The sequence below is a fragment of the Pogoniulus pusillus genome, chromosome 4, assembly GCF_015220805.1.
Source record: "Pogoniulus pusillus isolate bPogPus1 chromosome 4, bPogPus1.pri, whole genome shotgun sequence".
In the NCBI taxonomy this organism is placed as follows: Eukaryota; Metazoa; Chordata; class Aves; order Piciformes; family Lybiidae; genus Pogoniulus; species Pogoniulus pusillus.
The window spans coordinates 40,049,056-40,067,544 of record NC_087267.1 but is presented as its reverse complement, the minus strand read 5'-3'; the positions used below and the strand labels follow the sequence as shown (position 1 = coordinate 40,067,544).

The following is an 18,489-nucleotide window of genomic DNA, read 5'->3' as shown; positions in this document are numbered from 1 at the left end:
CCTTTTTGAGCTGAGATTTGAATGAGGAAGACTGAAACATGCACACATGGAAACATGTGGCATTTCTTTTTTGGAGAAGTATCTGTGAGTTTCAGCAGTGCCTGCTAATGTCTATATACACCAAAATGTTTATTTTCACTCTTGCTGGTTATTATGCAAACCTGTTTGCTGAGACCTGTTAAGGTACCTCAGCTCAGACGTGAAACCTCCTGTTCACATGAGTGAAGAGACTGGGGATTAGGCAGGCAGATACTTTTCTAGTGTTCCAAGAGATGGCCACTGGAAGTAAGGCTGCAGATGGAGTTCTGGGTATCCTGCAGTAGCTCATCCCTCCAAATTTCAGTTCTGAGCTATGAAAGTATTTGTGTTCCATTGTACTGAATTGTGTGCCTTTTTTCATTCTAAGCTACAATTTAGAATGGGCAGGGGTACAAAATACATATAATTTTTGGTCCAAATATTTAAACAGATACACAGGACTGGATGGATGGATGGATAGCAACAAGATAAGAACAAGCCAATTAGAGTTTCAGAGCAGCACAAAAGGGCTCATACACACACTGAGAATTGTTCAGCTGTGCTTGTGACAGTTCTGAACCCTGTGGCCTCCTCTTTTGGTGGCTGCTCATCATGCTCACAGGAAGTGCTTCCTCACTGGGGACTGTAGATGAAGTCTGGAGTATGAAATTGGGCAAGGCATATCCTAGGAGCTGTGCCTTGGGTTTGTTTGCTGATCAAGGAATCTAGATTTTTCCTTACAACAGGCAAGAACTGCACTGTGATCATGAACATAAAAGCCTTACCAGCTCTAATCCTTCTTTTGTTATGAATATGTGGTCCTGCAAGTTGGGGAAGAGATTCATCTGCCTTATCCTTCAATGTGTCCACACTGTGGACATCTTCATCTCTTCCCCTAGGCTCCTTTTGCTCTTAGTGAAGATGAAGGGATGTGTTTACAGTGTGATTTGTTTGACTAGTGTTAGTTATCCCAGCACTGCTCTCTTGGATATCTCTTGAGTGTAGCAGAAGCTGTGAGGGAATAGCTTTGGTGATAACAGTACTCAGGTATATAGTCAGAACTTTTGTTCTCAATGGTTAGACTCTGGTTCCTTTTGAAGCAAGACCAATTCCTGAGGCTGGAAGTCATCTAACATAATTACATCTGCCTAATGGGCATCTTGGCACTAATATCTGGGTGTCTCAGATCATCTGTTTGACCAGAGATAGAAGCAAATGGAGCAGGAGATTTTCAGTTAAGAGGGTTTGAGGATTCCTACAGAGTCATAGTGTGTTGCCTTCAATATATTTTTGGGTGGGATGAAGCGATCTGTTGAGATGCTTCTCTGAGTACAAAAGGAGTGTGTGCTTTTAGGTTGTGCAAAATTCCCAGCTTTGAAAAAATGAGAGTAAGATGAGTTGGTCTGTGTAGCTTCTGTTCTTCAGATCCCTCATGCATCCCGCTGCCCAGGGAGGTGGTGGAGGCACCGTCCCTGGAGGTGTTCAAGAAAAGACTGGATGAGGCACTTAGTGCCATGGTCTAGTTGACTGGATAGGGCTGGGTGCTAGGTTGGACTGGATGATCTTGGAGGTCTCTTCCAACCTGGTTGATTCTATGATTCTATGATTCTCATCTATAGAACAGGCTATACAGTTCATAAAAGACAGGGCTGGTGCCTTTATCACACAAAGTAATTGTTTTGCTTGTGCTTATGATCACTGAGGAAGACCACCAGAACTGATACTTTGGTTTTGTTTTGTAGAGAAGGAATGAGGTGCTCTGTATACTTTTGCAACTTGCATTTGAGGAAATCCATACACCTTTGGACAGCACTCCTGGCTAAATGAGTTTTTCATGGTTTAGATATGCACAACTGCCAAGTTACTTAATTTTTTATACAGTTGGTAGTATCATCTACCCAGGTGACCAAGAGAGCCAGTGGTATCCTGGTCTGTATCAGGAATAGTATGGCCAGTAGGACAAGGGAGGCTGTTGTTCCCCTGTACTCAACACTGGTCAGGCCGCACCTTGAGTACTGTGTCCAATTCTGGGCTCCTCAATTCAAGAGAGATGTTGAGGTGCTGGAACATGTCCAGAGAAGGGTGACAAAGATGGTGAGAGCCCTGCAACACAAACCCTGTGAGGAGAGGCTGAGGGAGCTGGGGTTGTTTAGCCTGGAGAAGAGGAGGCTCAGGGGTGACCTCATTGCTGCCTATAACTACCTGAAGAGAGGCTGTAGCCACGTGGGGGTTGGTGTCTTCTCCCAGGCAACCAGCAAGAGAACAAGGGGACACAGTCTCAAGTTGTGCCAGGGGAAGTATAGGCTGGATGTTAGGAGGAAGTTCTTGCCAGAGAGAGTGATTTGCCATTGGACTGGGCTGCCCCAGGAGGTGGTGGAGTCACCATCCCTGGAGGTGTTCAGGAAAAGCCTGGATGAGGCACTTAGTGCCATGGTCTAGCTGACCTCTTTAGAAGGAACATAGGACTTGTTGCAAGCAAAAACATGTCTACATTATCTTTGCTTTGGAAGATGCAGTGTTGTGCCTTAATTGATTCATCCTCTTGGAGAGGGTCATGATGTGCCAGATCTGCATGGAGGAAACTTTCAGATAGGTATAATCTGCTTTGTATGACTAGATAAGGACGTCAGAAATCAGATGTGTTGTCTCCAGAATCTCCAGAAATGCAGATCCTGCATATATCAGTGTCAGAAAAGGGAAATGCTTTGAAAAGGATTATGGAGATCACTGATGCCTCAAGAAAGGTTTGAGGTCATTATTAGAAGAAAGGTTATGTGCTTGTGAGAATGCTGCTGTCAGATAAACACTGGGAGACAATAAGCTCCTTTTGTCTTATAAGATAAAAGGAGAGAAAGGGTTCTTAAATATTCACTTTGGGGAAAAAGGGATCGTGGGTGGAGAAAATAAACTGCGTAACAGTTCATTTGTGAAGTGTGTAATGCAAGGAGGAGCTCAGTGCTGAAAGCTGTGTGTTTTGCCTTTGATTCTAGGTAGCTTTACTGTGATTGCCATGAAGCATGCAATGTAAGAGGCCTTTAAAGACAAGACTTCCCTTTCTAATAAGGGTCAGGATTAATCAGAAAGGAGAAACAGTTCAGGAAAGAAGAGGACAGCAATAACAAACATGACTGGGGAACTATGCTGGGCCAGTTTCCCTTTTTAACATCCATGCATCACTGTCACAGAACAGACTGCACAGCATCCTATTGAATTAGCATACACCAGCAGCTGGAACAAATTAGTTCATCTCAGAAGGGAAAGAGAATCTGCAGAAACTTCTACTTTTTACTTAATTTCTGTGCTTTAAGTTATTCATTCATCTTTGAACCTAAGTTTTATGGCACCAAAGCCTATATACCTCCTCTGCTCTGCATGTTTTTCCTGCCTTGGAGTCTCCTCGGCCATGTGTTTTGGTGCTTTCACTCTGCTGATGCATGAATTGGGAATGCCCCAAGCTCCAGGGGATTTCCCATCTACAAGGCTGGAAGCCATCCCAGCACTGCTCTGCTGCTTGTGTTGCAACATGGGTTTCAAACTCCGTGTTTCCCTGCTGGCCCTTAAACGAGGAGCTGAGCTGGCAGAGGAAAGTGCTCAAGGTGCAAGGCAGCAGTGCAGCACCTTTGCTGATACCTCACAATCTCATGTTTGAATTAAGGGAATGGAGAGACTACACCTGGAGGACTGTGTCCAAATTTGGTCACCACAGTATAGGAGGGACATTGAGGTGCTGGAGCAGGTGCAGAGAAGGGTGACAAGGCTGGTGAGAGGCCTGGAAAACATGACCTGTGAGGAGCACCTGGAGAGCTGGAGTTGAGAGAGGAGGCTGAGAGAGGACCTTATTTCCTTCTACAACTACCTAAAAGGAGTTGGTAGTGAGGCTGGAGCTGGTCTCTTCTCCCAAATTACTAATGATAGGACAAGAGGAAATGGCCTCAAGTTGCATCAGGGGAGGTTTAGGTTCGCTGTTGGGAGGAAGTTCATTCCTGAGCAGGTGATCAGGCACTGGAACAGGCTGCCCAGGGAGGTGGTGGAGTCACCATCCCTGGAGGTGTTGAAAAAGAGTGGCTGTGGCACTTGAGGCTGTGGTCTGGTGATGAAGGATGCTGGGATGAAAGTTGGACTGGATGATCCTGAAGGTCCTTTCCAATCATAGTGATTCATAGTGATTAGATGTTGTGCTGAGGGAAGGACTTCTCAGGATATCAGGGAGTGACAGGACTAGGGGGAATGGAGCAAAGCTGGAGATGGGTAGGTTCAGGCTGGATGTGAGGAAGAAGTTCTTCAGCATGAGAGTGGTGAGAGGCTGGAATGGGTTGCCCAGGGAGGTGGTTGAGGCCCCATGCCTGGAGGTGTTTAAGGCCAGGCTGGATGAGACTGTGTGCAGCCTGATCTAGGGTAGGGTGTCCCTGCCCATGGCAGGGGAGTTGGAACTAGATGATCCTTGTGGTCCCTTCCAACCTTGACTGATTCTATGATTTGGTTTAGTCAAGGACTTGTCAGTGTGAAACTGATGATTGGACTCAATGAGCTTGAAGGTCTTTTCCAATCTAAGAAATTCTGTGATTCTGAGTTACTCAGTGGCCAGTCCTTCTAGTAGTGTGTGCCATGTGCTGCTGTGAGTCTGAAATTCATCCTGGAATAAAGAACTAATTTCAATTGCAGTTTGAATGGTTTCCAGCAATTTTGCCTTGGATGAAAATGATTGTTGCCTATGAAGGAAGTAGTCATATGTTGATGAAGGTGGTCCAGGGGAAAAGGCAGAGGTGTAAAGAAAGCAACCTTGATTGTAATGCGATAATTCCATGCTTTATAATACAGAACTTTAAACTGTTTTCTAGCTCCATAGAAGTCTCTCTTCTATAAGCAGCTTCCTTTTAACTAGCTAATTTGGATTTTCCATCTTAATTCTAGGCTTTTTTGATGCTTTACTAGGGAAGACAGGGGGTTAGCTTGTTGTGGTGGGTTTCTTTGGGTTTTTTTAATTGGGTTTTTTGTTGTTTTGATTTTTATTTGTTTGGTTTTGTCTGGGTTTTTTTTTTTTTTTGTTTGTTTGGTTTGTTTTGTTTTTCCTGATAATATGAAATGTTAAATAGATAAACCAAAAGAAATGGTAAGCTTCAACTTGGCATTCGAATTCTTGCAGATGACTCTGGTGACAAAACCAGTCAAAAACAGTAAGCTGTTGTAATTGTAGGTAGTAGTACCCCCTCAAGAAAAAAGAATTTAAATCCAAACACTTTTGGTGACTATGCATGATGAAAGCTTTCTGCAGTTCATTCTGCTGCAGTAAACTGCCCTATAATGGTAGGGTAAAACCAAACTGGCTTATGAGGGAGCACACAGAATTTCTACCTGCAGTAGGATATTGTCAAGTGTCTCTGTTATGATTTCAACTGTAAGTCCCAGCAGAGATACTGATATTTATATCCTCTCTCCTCAACAATAACAGCAAGGCAGCTGGAGTGATTTAATCTGGAGCTGGGGGTGTGCTGCCCGTCCTGGTCATGGTGATTCCTGGCCTTCTCTCCCTCTGTGGGGAAGTGGCTGCTTGTTGGAATACCCCAATGATCTTAATATAGCTTCTAGCTTAGGCAAAATGCTGAGGTTACTGGTATGGGGCATTGGCTCAGGACACAGAGAAACATATCAGTGCTGCGGGAACACCCAGCAGAGAGTATTTTTGCCCCTTGCCATTGCTGTTTGAATGTCTGTCAGGCTAATACAGACAGCATTTTGGCACAGTTGGAAGTGCTGTTCATCGTCTGTAGTAAGTACTAGCAGCCTTGGGCATCAGCCTTCCCCTGATGTGGGGCATCGCTGTGAGTGGGGATCAGGATCAGCCCTGTGGAGGGGAATCAGGGTCAGATACAGCCCAGGGCAGGACCATGTCTGGTGTTTCAGCAGACATTCATCAGGCCCCAAGGTAGAAGAGAGTATTTCCAGTTGTGGCTAGACAGCTTAGTGGAAGTTAAATGAATAGTGAGGATAAAAATGTCAGTGTTAGTACGGTGATCCTAGTTGTTCTGCTCTTGCTCAGGTGGAGGAAGCAGTGCCATAGAAGGGACTGCAGGGCTGGGACTATGTTTGATGAATACAAACAGCTAGAAAAAGTATTTGTTCCCTGTTGATGGCTGCAACCAGACTAGGCAGTGTGTTTTTCCTTTTCCACAAATGCATATTCAGCTCATCAAACTGTGTAGGGATATTTGGCTTTTGTACCACATGTAGCACAGTCCTGAAACCCTTCTTCTTCGCTCTTGGCTCTGTAGAAACACCAGGTTTTGTTTACTTGGCACTCAGATGTCATTGAGCTATTGAAAATTTCATTCTAAATTCATTTTCACACAACTGCCAGAACATTCATGGACATGGCTGTGGAGTGGAAAACTACTTCCAGCTTCAGTTTCAGTTCATGTTAGGATACACCTAGAATTTGGGAGAGGGAAAAAGTGTACAGAAATGACTGACTAGAAATTGTAATTCAAAAGACATTGAACATGACTTGTGCAGAAGAATGACTTAGTAGGAAAATAGTCTGTAGGACCAGAATCTCCCTTATGTGTATCTTTGAGTCAAGGAACAGAATTTGTGTATGGTTGCCAAAGCCATGCTACAGGAATGACCTTTGATTTACTTGGTCTGACTTTGACTCATTTAGTCTATCATCTCCTGGTGATCTTCAATATGGAGTGCTATGTGCAGCTCTGGGGCTTGCATCACAAAAAAGACATGCATCCACTGGAATGGTTCTGGAGGAGGGCTGCAAAGATGATCAGATGGCTGCAGCACCTGTGAAGACAGGCTGAGAGAATTTGGGCTGTTCAGCCTGGAGAAGAGAAGGCTCTGGGGAGACCTTATAGCTGCATTTCAATATGTGAGGGAAGGCTGGGGAAGGGCTGCTTAGAAGGGCTTGTAGCAATAGGATGAGGGGCAGTGGTTTGCAACTGGAACGGGGTAGACTTAGATTGGACATCAGGAGGAAGTTCTTTACAATAATAATGGTAAAATACTGGAACAGGTTGCCCAGGGATGTGGTTGAGTCCCCATCCTTGAGAACATTCAAGATAAGACTTGATGTGGGCCTGAGCAGTCTGATCTAGTTGGAGGTATCCCTGGTCACTGCAGGGGGGTTGGCCAAGATGACCTTTGAGGGTCCCTTCCAACCCAATACAATAGGTGAATGGTGTAATTTTCACATTGTGAGTGTTCCCTGTTTTTTCCCATGGTTTGGCTGGGACAAAGTACACAGGAAGCCAACTGTGTCATAATTAAGATCATTGGCTATAGACAGCCCAAAGATGTGAAATCTGTCTCCTGACTAAGTCTGTTGATTTAGTATGACAGAGCTCCTGCTAGTGCAGTGTAAAGCTGCTCAGCATACAGATCTCTGCAAATGGAGAAAATGTTATCTCTCCATCAACTCTTTGCCTTAGTTTTGTCAGTATTTTTGTGACAGTGATTTGTGAGTTTGTTTTGGGTTGGTTTTTGTTTTGGATGAATGAGAACAGACTTTCTGTCAGGGTATCTGTTGCTCACTGTATTGCAGAACTTGTGTTCGTGTGAAATTATAGTTCAAACAGACAAAGCAAAAAGTTACTTGCCCTGTATTTTGCTTTGATCTGCAGGGTAGCCTGGCCTTGTTTTCTAACATGAAATCATAGAATCAACCAGGTTGGAAGACACCTCCAAGATCATCCAGTCCAACCTAGCACCCAGCCCTATCCAGTTGCCTAGACCATGGCACTAAGTGCCTCATCCAGGCTTTTCTTCAACACCTTCAGGGACGGTGCCTTCACCACCTCCCTGGGCAGCCCATTCCAATGCCAATCACTCTCTCTGGCAACAACTTCCTCCTAACACCCAGCCTAGACCTCCCCCAGCACAACTTGAGACTATGTCCCCTTGTTCTATTGCTGGTTGCCTGGCAGAAGAGACCAACCCCCACCTGGCTACAACCTCCCTTCAGGCAGTTGTAGACAGCAATGAGGTCCCCCCTGAGCCTCCTCTTCTCCAGTCTGCAGTCTGTTTGGGTGTAAATGCCATTCTTATTCCACTGATAACCTTGAAGTCCTAAAGTGTAGATTAAAGAAAATAAGTGGATCAGAAGTAATTTAAACAAATTGAAATGATAAAAGATTGACATCTCATAGGATGCTGTGTGCTCCAGTTGTGTGCAAAAGGTTGAGGAGTCCAAACATCTCAACCACCTTCTAGAATTTACTGTCATCTCAGTGTGACAAATGAAGTCATTTAAGCATTCTTTTTTTTTCCTGTTATTTTGTTCCTAATTCACATGAAAATGGAATAGATCATAAAATTATTCCAGGCCTTAATTAGAAGTTTGAAAAGAGTTGATTCTCTAGGGTAAGTGATAACATGATCAGAACTTTTCAATTGACAAACACCTATTTGAACAGCTATCTAGGTGGTCCAATTTTGCAGAAGTTTCTCATTTACCCATGTCCATCACCATCCTACTTCCTCAGAACTGTGATGCTTTTTTATGTGTTTGCTATAATTTCTAGGCAGGATGAGAAAAGCTTATGAAGGGGTTTGAAGCCCTTCTTCAGAGAGGTGAAGACTGGGTCCCCAGGTGTGTTGGAGAAGTTGCAATTACCTGTTTCCAACATCTAACCACTGCCAGGCTGGTACTTCTGGGAAACCTTTTTGAGGAGGTGGAGATTTTGCTGTAGGATATACTGTTGTTAGCAAGAAAATGAGCAGCCTTGTCTTTCTGACTTGCTCTCTAGTGTTTATCTATCCAGGCATGAGTCAAGAGGGGTTTAGTGGGGGCTGGACTGGAGCATTAAGGTTGGAGGAATTGAGCTATGTGTTTGAAATTATGACAATTTCTTGCTCATCTATTCATTGTTAGTTCTGACTCTCCCTTGACTCCAGCAGACTCCAGGGATATCTTTGCTCTCTTTTCCTTGCTGATGCTCCCTGCTACTATTTCTTTCTTCTTGCCCTATAGCCTTCACTCCTCTCAGCCTGTGTTTAACTCTTTGATCCGTGTCTGCATCTGTTTCCTTCCTTCTAACTCTCCATTCTCTTTTGTCCATTGACTTGCCTTATCCTCACCCTTTGCTCAGTAAACACAGGAGCACATATAGTGTACGAGATACCGCAGGCTGCTTTGCATCTTCCTCCTGCTTTCCCAGCAGAATCCACCCCAGCATTTCCACACCCCACCCCTCCTGCTATTGCCTGAGGGCTCTTCCCAGCGCCAGCAGTGTCGTGCCATGGATTCCTATGAAGCTCAATGTAAAAAGCATGCTGTCAGTGCCCAGGCTTGACATGTGAGTGAACCCTTTAGCTGAGGTTCAGCTTGTTTCATGCTTTAATGAGAAAGGTTGTTAAAGAGATAGAGAATTGGGGTTTATAGGTAGCTTGGAGCTTCCAAAAAAAATCATTTAAATTCACAGAAGCTGTTTCCAACTTTTGAACCCCATGGCTGTCCTGGTAAGTGGAGAAGGAAATCCAGGAAAACTGTCAAGCCAGCTGAAGCAGGGGCATTTCCCAAAGCTGGTTGTACTGCATAGAGGGATATAAAGGGATTTCCTTTATTTTGTTGAGTGAGAACAGCAATCAAGGGAGGTTCTCTTCCCCCTCTTCTCCGCCCTGGTGAGACTTCATCTTGAATTCTGTGTTTGGTTTTGGGCTCCCCAGTTCAAGAGGGACAGGGATCTGCTGGAAAGGGTCCAGTAGAGGACTATGAGGATGATTTGGGTACCGGAGCGCATGGCTTATGAGGAGAGGCTGAGAGACCTGGGGCTTTTTAGTCTGGAGAAGAGAAGACTTAGAGGGGATTTGATAAATATTTATAAACATCTGAGGACTGGTCAGGAGGATGGGGACAGGCTCTTCTCACTTGCTCTCTGTGACAGGACAAGGAGCAATGGGTGCAAGTTGCAGCACAAGAGGTTCCACCTCAACACAAGGGGGAACTTCTTTACTGTAAGGGTCACAGAGCACTGGAACAGGCTCCCCAGAGAGGTCGTGGAGTCTCCTTCTGTGGAGAATTTCAAGGCCTGTCTGGATGTGTTCCTCTGTGACCTGAGCTAGATTGTATTGTCGTGCTCTGGCAGGAGGGTTGGACTTGATGATTTCCTTGACTCCCTTTCAACCCCTAACATCCTCTGATCCTGTGAAATCCAATTTGAGAAGGGAAGTTTCTGTGGGTTTATAATATTGTAAACAATGGGAGAGCTCTGTGATCAGTGAACAACTGCTGTGAAGGCAAAAAGCTTCTTCAAGGCACAGCTGGAGTCAACTGCAGCGTTGGAAGCTTAAGCAAATAGGGCTTAAGGGATTCATGAAGTATAGGTGGGAGCAGTTCTGTGAGGTTCTGAGTGCCCAGGTCTGCAGCCCAAGCTGGTAAGCCCTGAGCAGTCTCAGAGCTTTCCAGCAAAAGGATTTTATTGCAGTCTCAAGCACAAGGGCAAGGATGAAAACCTCACTTGGTGAATCAATGGCTGGGATAGTTGATGAAAGGAAAGCCAAGAAAAGGTCTTCAAAAACACTTTGGGTGTCTTGATTGCACAAGCCATTAGCATCACTTGTGTGGACCCTAAATTGAAGTCCATGATGCTCTGACATGGTGTGGTAGATTACAGACAAAGCATGAAATAGTGAATCACTCCTGTACGTGGAGTGACGTAAATGTGGTCAGAGTCTGTCCTTTCTGGCAAAAATGAGACAAACATCATTGGTTCAAAGGGTCACTGACATGTGTAGACAGGCTGTCATGCAAACTGTTGTGGTGTTTGCATCCATTCCTAAACTTTTGTCACTATTTCCCTGGTGCTGCTGGCTATAAGAGCATTTCTGGGTAAACAGGAACCCTCTTTCCAAAGCAGTGACCTCTTCATTTTGCTTATGCACTTACCCACTGGCCTAATGATTCATTCAGTCATTTTGCAACTTGGGAGCTATTGGTCAGGTCACAGCCTCTTGGTTGTGCCATCAAAGTGCGTGACTTAAAAGGGAAGAGCCTGGCCAGGAAAGTGAATGCCTCTGTTTATTGCAGACATCTATATCAGCAGCAGTTGTGGGCAATGACAATCAGAGAAAGTCATCAGTAGCCTCTGATCAAGCATTAACGTTTTAAGAGCAGGCTGGAGCGTGGTAGGGTTTGCTCAGCATACTCCTGAGCTCCTTTTTCAGGGAGGTATGTAAAGCAGGAGAACAATCTACTGATGAGGGAAAAATAGCAAGGGAAAGTGTCCTGCCTCTTTTACACAGATAAATTAGGAACTTTCAGCTGGTGGATCCTTCAGTTGTGACCTGGTTAGATAAGTTCTTGTCTGTGAGCACTCTTGACAAAGCAGATGCTTTACAAGGAGGTTTTGGTGGATAAGAGCAAAGATTTGCTGTTCCTTATCAGGCCAATGCTCTGTCTTACCCAGCATCTCGCTGCTAAACAGGTAGGAAGCACCAGAATGGTCCTAATTTGCCACAGCAAAAGTCTGCTCAGACCAGCAATGTCTGAATGATTCTTAAATGCTCAGAAAAAAAAGTGTGAGGACAGAAAACAAGTTTGTATAGCACTGACTGTAAGTTTTCCTGGCTTCTTCCCAGTCAGGTCCAGATGCTTTGGAGGAAGCAATGAGAATGCAAGAAGTAATACCCAGCTATGGAATAACCTAATGAAAAGGCAGCACTGCCTGCTCTAGGCAATTAGCTACTCACTGCTTTGCTGAAGTTTCTTTATTTGTGTAATCCTCTCTGGGGTAACCAGAGGGAGGCTGCTGTTAAGGGTGACATTCGGGCTTGTGATTTGATCCAATTCTTCGGCTTTAGTGATTACACACACAGCAGTTTGTGTTGGGGAATAACTTTGTGTACACAGAGAAATTCTGACTCTGCTTCCCTGAGTCAGGGTTGAGCCAACGGTGAGGAGATGCTCTGGGCTGCCAGGGAAGATCAAAATAGAGGCCTTGACCTCTTGTGGTCACCACTGAGGAACTGGGAACGTTTTTGAAACTGACACAACATTTAGTCCTGGGGACTTTTTGTTGCTATGTGAATCAAACCCCCAAAACCTCAGGAAGGGTAAAAGTTCATCATCCATCAAATCAACAGCCAGCCCATATCCATGTGTGCAGAAATAGTACTTTCTGATTTTCAGGCTTCCTCATACAATAGTTCTTTATTAAAATGGTTGTATTTATTAAGCCTTCAATGTTTTGTGTGGCTGTGAATGTCTGTGTATGTTTGTAGAGGTAAAGATGCTCACTATGGCATTGTTGCAATTAACAAGGGCAGTTTTCAAAAGGCACTGGAAGAACTCTGTTCAGTGATTGTTTCAGTTAGCAGCTTCCCAAAAAAGCACCATTTAATGCTGGGGTCTTTCTTCTCTTCTTTCAGGGGTGCATTCTCTGAAGTTGTTTTGGCTGAAGAGAGAGCGAGTGGGAAACTCTTTGCAGTCAAGTGCATTCCCAAGAAGGCACTGAAGGGGAAGGAAAGCAGCATAGAGAATGAAATTGCAGTCCTGAGAAAGTAAGTACCAGACCTTCACCTCGATTAAACTCCTTTTTTTAAGAAGCAGGAACAGTGATTGATAAGTGTGACTGGCAGATTGTTCAGCCCATCACAGGCAGACAAGATCACCTGAATTTAAATGATGCTGAAAATGGCTTGAGAAATGCTCTGGTTTTCTTTTTTATTGCTACAGGCAAATGACTGCAGAGTAGGAAAGAAGTTAGGCTGAAACAAAACCTATGATGCCCTAAAAAGACCTATCCCACCAATAATATCAGCAGATGGGGCACTGGCTTTGAGGGGAGCAAGAACATAGTTATTGCAAAATGCTTAAAATGGTCTATTTACTAACTGCTCTAAAAATAATTGGACATGTTACAGATGGTTACAGGTAATGGATATATACAATGATGGTAATGGTACAGGTGTATCCTGTACCATGGAAAGATACCTCTACCACTTCTGGAAATAACTTCTCAGGGCAACTTCTGTTGTATCAGGATTGTCTGTGGTGTTTAATGTTTTCCTGACCATGCATAAGAAAAGGAACTGAGCTGAATTCAATGTAGTCATTAAAGTCTTGATCATTTTCTCTTCCTCATGTTATTCTCTGAAGGTGGGATTCATCTCACCTGACATAAGACACTTGGAGCTGAATTTGCCACTGTTTTATCTTACTAAGTAATGGAAAGAGACTGGTAACTTTAGGACTGATCCATGTAACATGTTTTAAGCTTCTAAAAGTTCCTTTCCTTCTCATTGAATTAAAAGTAGTACAATTATATAGAAGCTAGGCTGAACTGAGGCAGTCTGATTCCTGCTGCAGTAGTGTCCCTGGTAAAACTTCTTGTCTCAGCTCTTGGTCATGTAGAAGCTGATCATCTTGGCACTACATAACAAAACTGATTCTTAACAAAATAGAGCCTTTGACAGCTTGAGACATGGGCCAGTGCCAGCCTTATGAAGTTCAGTGAACCCAAGTGCAAGATCTTGCTCCTGAGTTGGCTCATGCTCAAGCACAGACATGGGCTGGGTTGAGAACAGATAGAGAGCAGTCCTGAGGAAAAGGACTGGTTGTGCTGGTTGTGCATACTCAACATGATCCGGCAGTGTGCACTTGCAGCCCAAAAACCCAGGCGTATCCTGGGCTGCATCAAAAGATGTATGGCCAGCAGGTTGAGGGAGGTGATTCTTCCTCTCTACTTGGCTCTAGTGAAGATGCACCCAGAGTACTCTGTCCAGTTCTAGAGTCTCCAACACAAGACATGGATTGTTGGACCAGGTCTAGAAGAGGGCCACAAATGTCATGTGAGGCCTGGAACACCTGTCTGAGCGCCTGTGTGAAGGCAGGCTGAGAGTTTGGGTTGTTCAGACTGGAGAAGAGAAGACTCCATAGAGATCTTATAGCAGCCTTCTAGTATTTGAAGGGGGCCTACAGGATAGCTGGAGATATACTTTTTACAAGGGCTTGTAGTTACAGAATTGAGGGGTAATGGATTCAAAGTGTGAGAATCTAGATTTAGATTAGACATTAGGAAGAAATTCTTCCCTATGAGTGTGATGAGGCACTGGAACAGTTTGCCTAGAGAAGTTGTGGGGGCTCCAACCCTGGCAGTGTTCAAAGCTGAATTGAATGGGGCCTTGAGCAACCTGGACTAGAAGGGAATGTCCCTGGCCATGGCATGGGGATTGGAACTTGATGATCTTCAACAAGGTACTTCTGAACAGAATGCTAAGCAGCCTAAGCTGAAGGGGCAGGTTCAAGGACAAAATCAGCCATCCCAGTAGGCAAAGAGGATCCTTTTTAGTCAAGGGGCATGAGTGGGGCTCTAAAGAGCTAAAAGCATTTGTTGCAGCTACCTTTCAATTGCTGCACCAATATCAAGTCAGTAAAATGTAAACCCAGTGATAAATGCAGCATGTTGGCTTACTGTATCATTACCATGTCATAAAACTCAACAATTACCATGTCTGTAACTAGGTAATAGTGGCCAATAACTGGCAGCTAGAAACAGTCTTTGTCTGCCTGTGTTTGTCCCCTGATACTCATATGTGGGTATAAGAGCAGCAATATTGGCCTGCAGTAAGGATTCCTTTATATCAGCCTAAGCTAGCAGAGCAGAGAAATCATTTAGGTGATTTCTTGCTTCTGTGTTGTAAAAGGTTTCTGTCTTCTGCAAGCAATTTACTGAGAAACCAAGAGGAAGCACCCGAGCTGTGCTGTTCCAGCTGCAGGAGAGTGAGTGGATGGAAAGTTCCTTAATTTCATGCAATTAGATCTGTTTGGTCTCTTGCCCTATGCACATTAGGGCCTTAAGAGATTTGTTTGCGTGTTTATTTGTTTTTTTTTTTTCTGTCTCCCAATGTCTTCTGCTTAGCTGTTGCCAATACAAACTTTGCATGTAATTGTATTTGCTCTGAAAATAGACGTCTTTGCTAGCAGACACATTATTGAAGTTGTATGTGCCACCAAGGAAACACTTAGAAAACAACAAACTGGATATGTCTACATTTGAAGAGATGAGATATCAACCTGTTTCTCTGCTCAATGAATTCTCCTTCAAAAGCTGTCAGTAAAGTTAGATTTGAGAGAGGTGGAGCAGACCCTGAGCAGCTGTTGCTAAGCTCCAAAGGTATCTAATTATCCTTGATTTTGTTTCTGGTAACTTAAATCAGAGGGTATGGCTAGCTTGTGTGTTGTCCAGTTAGTGAGTAGGATGCTAGAGCACTGCTTTGCCCTGCAGAACAGTGAGGTGCCACAGGCTAAATATGCCATGCATTGAGCTGCTGCTTCTGAAGTGGATGTGCACAGAGGATGCCTGGCAAGGGGAACTGGTCCCTGTTCCCTGAGAGCCACAGAGGATGGATACAAAGCAAATCTAAATATGTAGGTCTTCCTCTCTGGCTTTGCATTATGCCTCTGGAGAATGTTAAAAATCCAGTGGGATGAAAGTCCCAAAGGACACCCTGCTTAGCTGAAATGCAAGCAAACCCTTTGTGATACTTTAGAGAAAGATCTCTTGGCTAACACTGGACTCTCTCCTCCTATATTCAGTCATTAGATTTTTGTCTTCTTCCTGATGAGGTACTTGTTTTCTGGTAGACATCTGCTGAGCTTTGTGAAATGCAACTGTTCTTGTGTCCTTGCAGTTGTATGTCAAGATGGGCTCTACTGGGAAATCCTCATGTACTCTCTACAGCCTCTGCCAGCTCTTAGGTAGCTGATATCCTGTGTGTGCTGAGCAGGTTTTTAGGGACAGCCAGAGGTTTTGCTGGACATGTCCATACAAGCTGGACATGTCCATGCTGGACTGGTACATACAAGCATACTTTGTACACTCAGGCTGCCTTGGTGGAAGTTTATCCCCCCTGCCAGTCCTACCAAACCATCCAGATCTGAAAGCATCAATATGGAAAAGGGTTTGAATGATGCTATGTGTTGAAGCTGTACTTTAAGTCACTTTTCAGAGAATCAGGTAATTGTTTTGGTTGGCAAAGATAATCAAGTCCAACCATTTTTTTTTCTACGTTCAGGATTAAAGGTCTGTGCACTATAGGAAGCAGAACCTGGAGATGAAAGCGGTAGTCCAGTGATCAAAACCATTGGGTGTCCTCTCACTTCTGCTGCTGACTTCTTATGCAACTTTCTGTCACAATATTCATTGCCTCTCTCAGTATTTGTCATCTGTGAGACAGCCTTTATTGAAAAGCCTTTTGAGTAAGATTCGCCTGCAGTTTACTTTGCAGTTCTTTTTCTTCTCAGCAGACCCAGCAGAACGGGTGCAAGAAGAGAGATTTCTGGGTTGAGTTTCTAGTGTGGAGCAATTGCAGCCTCCTTCCAGTTCTCCTGTTTGTCTCACCTAAAAAGCTTCTGGAAGTACTAATCAAATGTTCTGTGTCTAGGGAGGTCAGCAGTCCCCACGTGAAGTAGATGGAAAGTAGGAGATTTTATCACCCTGTCTGTGGGATTGGGCACTCTTTTGCTGACAGAAAAAAAAAGAAAGACAGGTTTTAGAAGTGATGTTCTGCTAACAGAGGAACGAGCTGCCAGCCAACTGATCTGCATGTTTGTGTGAGTGCCAGAGTGAATCATGCATACTCCATCATTTTATTTTTTCCAGCCGTGGCCAACAGATCTGCTCTCAAAAAAGGAAAAAGGCGGAAGAGCTGCTAAGTCAATATTTACGCCTAGCAACCTTAACAGGGTTCTTCTAATATGGACTCCTTTGTGTCCCATGGAAACCCATGGCACCATTCCCCCAAGACTCAGATGGGTGGGGATGCAATGGGAAGGAGCTTGCTGTCAAGTGGTGTGCCAGGAGAGACTACGCCTGCAATTAATCCAGGAGCTTGAGCCTGACAAAGTGTTTAAGCATGTACCTAATTTTAGACAGTCATTCGTTCCAGTGAAATTGGTGAGTAGGCTGAGCTCAGGCTCAAAGAAATGCTTCAGAGCATGGTGAAAGTCCCACTAAGAATATGTGTGTGGTGTCACGTCAGGAGGGGATTGTTTCTAATTTCTTCAGTCAGATGATGCACTGATGCTCAAGGATTGCTGTATCTTCTGGTTGCACAGTGGCTCCCTGTAGCTGGACTCAGGGAGAAATGTTACATCTCAGATGTACTCAACACTGCGCCTTGAGTACTGTGTCCAGTTCGGGGCCACTCAGTTCAATAGAGATGTTGAGATACTGGAAGGTGTCCAGAGAAGGGTGACAAAGCTGGTGAGAGGCTTGGAACACAAACCCTATGAGGAGAGGCTGAGGTAGCCGGAGTGGTTTAGCCTGGAGAAGAGGAGGCTCAGAGGTGACCTCATTGCTGTTTACAACTACCTGAGGGGAGGTTGTAGCCAGGTGGGGGTTGGTCTCTTCTGCCAGGCAACCAGCAACAGAGCAAGGGGACACAGTCTCAAGTTGTGCTGAGGGAGGTCTAGGCTGGATGTTAGGAAGAAGTTCTTCACAGAGGGAATGATTTGCCATTGGAATGGGCTGCTCAAGGAGATGGTGGAGTCTCCACACCTAGAGGCATCCAGAAAAAGCCTGGATGAGGCACTTGGTGCCGTGGTCTAGTTGATTGCCTAGGGCTGGGTGCTAGGTTGGACTGGATGATCTTGGAGGTCTCTTCCAGCCTGGCTGAATTGTTGGAACAGGTCCAGAGGAGAGCCACAAAGATCACCAGAGGCTGAAGCACCTTCCTATGAAGGCATGCTGAGAGAGTTGGGGTAGTTCAGCCTGTTGAAGAGAAGGCTTATTGCAGCTTCTCGGTACTTAAAGGGGATCTACAGGAAAAACGGGGAAGGACTTTTTATCAGAGGGTGTACTGATTGGATGGGGTTTGACGGTTTTAAACTGAAAGCAGATCTTAATGTTCCATTCTTTACTGTAAGAGTGATAAGGCACTAAACAGGTTGCCCATACTGTAGATAACACCTTTCTGGAAGTGTTCAAGGCCAAGCTGGATGGAGCTTTGAGCATCTTGATCTAGAGGAAGGCATCTCTACTCATGGCAGTGGGGTTGGGACCAAATAATTTTTAAGCTTCTATCTAACCCAAACTTCTCTATAATTCCATGGATTTTAAGGCTTCTTTTTTTTTTTTCCATTATAAAACATAGTATGTTTTAGAATGTTTAAAGGAGAAATGCAAGTCTCTAGAACAGGATTATCACAGCTGTATTTAACTAACTGGCCGTGGGGAACAACAACACATGGTCACTTTAGTGTGACATAGACTTTTACTGTCTGGAGATGTGGAGAGCTTCATAACCTGCTCTGAAAGTAACCATTTTCAGGGTTTCAGCCAAAAGGTAAATACAATGCTTTCCATTTTTTGTTGTAGAATGGAAGATATTTCTTCCACTTGTAATTATTGTGCAGGTGTGAACATGCTGAAAGATGAACTGTCTTTTAGATGGGTCCTGAAGACAGTAGGTGGTGTGAGGAATTGGACTGCAGAGAAGCACCAGTGTGCAGTTCTAGTTAAACAGAAA

At 44.3% G+C, this 18,489-nt stretch overlaps 1 protein-coding gene across 4 annotated transcripts in view; it reads left to right on the top strand.

The window, feature by feature from the left end:
• Window positions 1-18,489, top strand: part of CAMK1D (calcium/calmodulin dependent protein kinase ID) — a 278,957-nt gene that overhangs the window by 113,633 nt on the left and 146,835 nt on the right. For all 4 annotated transcript variants that reach the window (XM_064142642.1, XM_064142641.1, XM_064142639.1 and 1 more), the window contains exon 2: window positions 12,388-12,519. In XM_064142642.1, coding sequence (XP_063998712.1) covers window positions 12,388-12,519 — 132 coding nt within the window. The remainder of the gene's footprint in view (window positions 1-12,387; window positions 12,520-18,489) is intronic.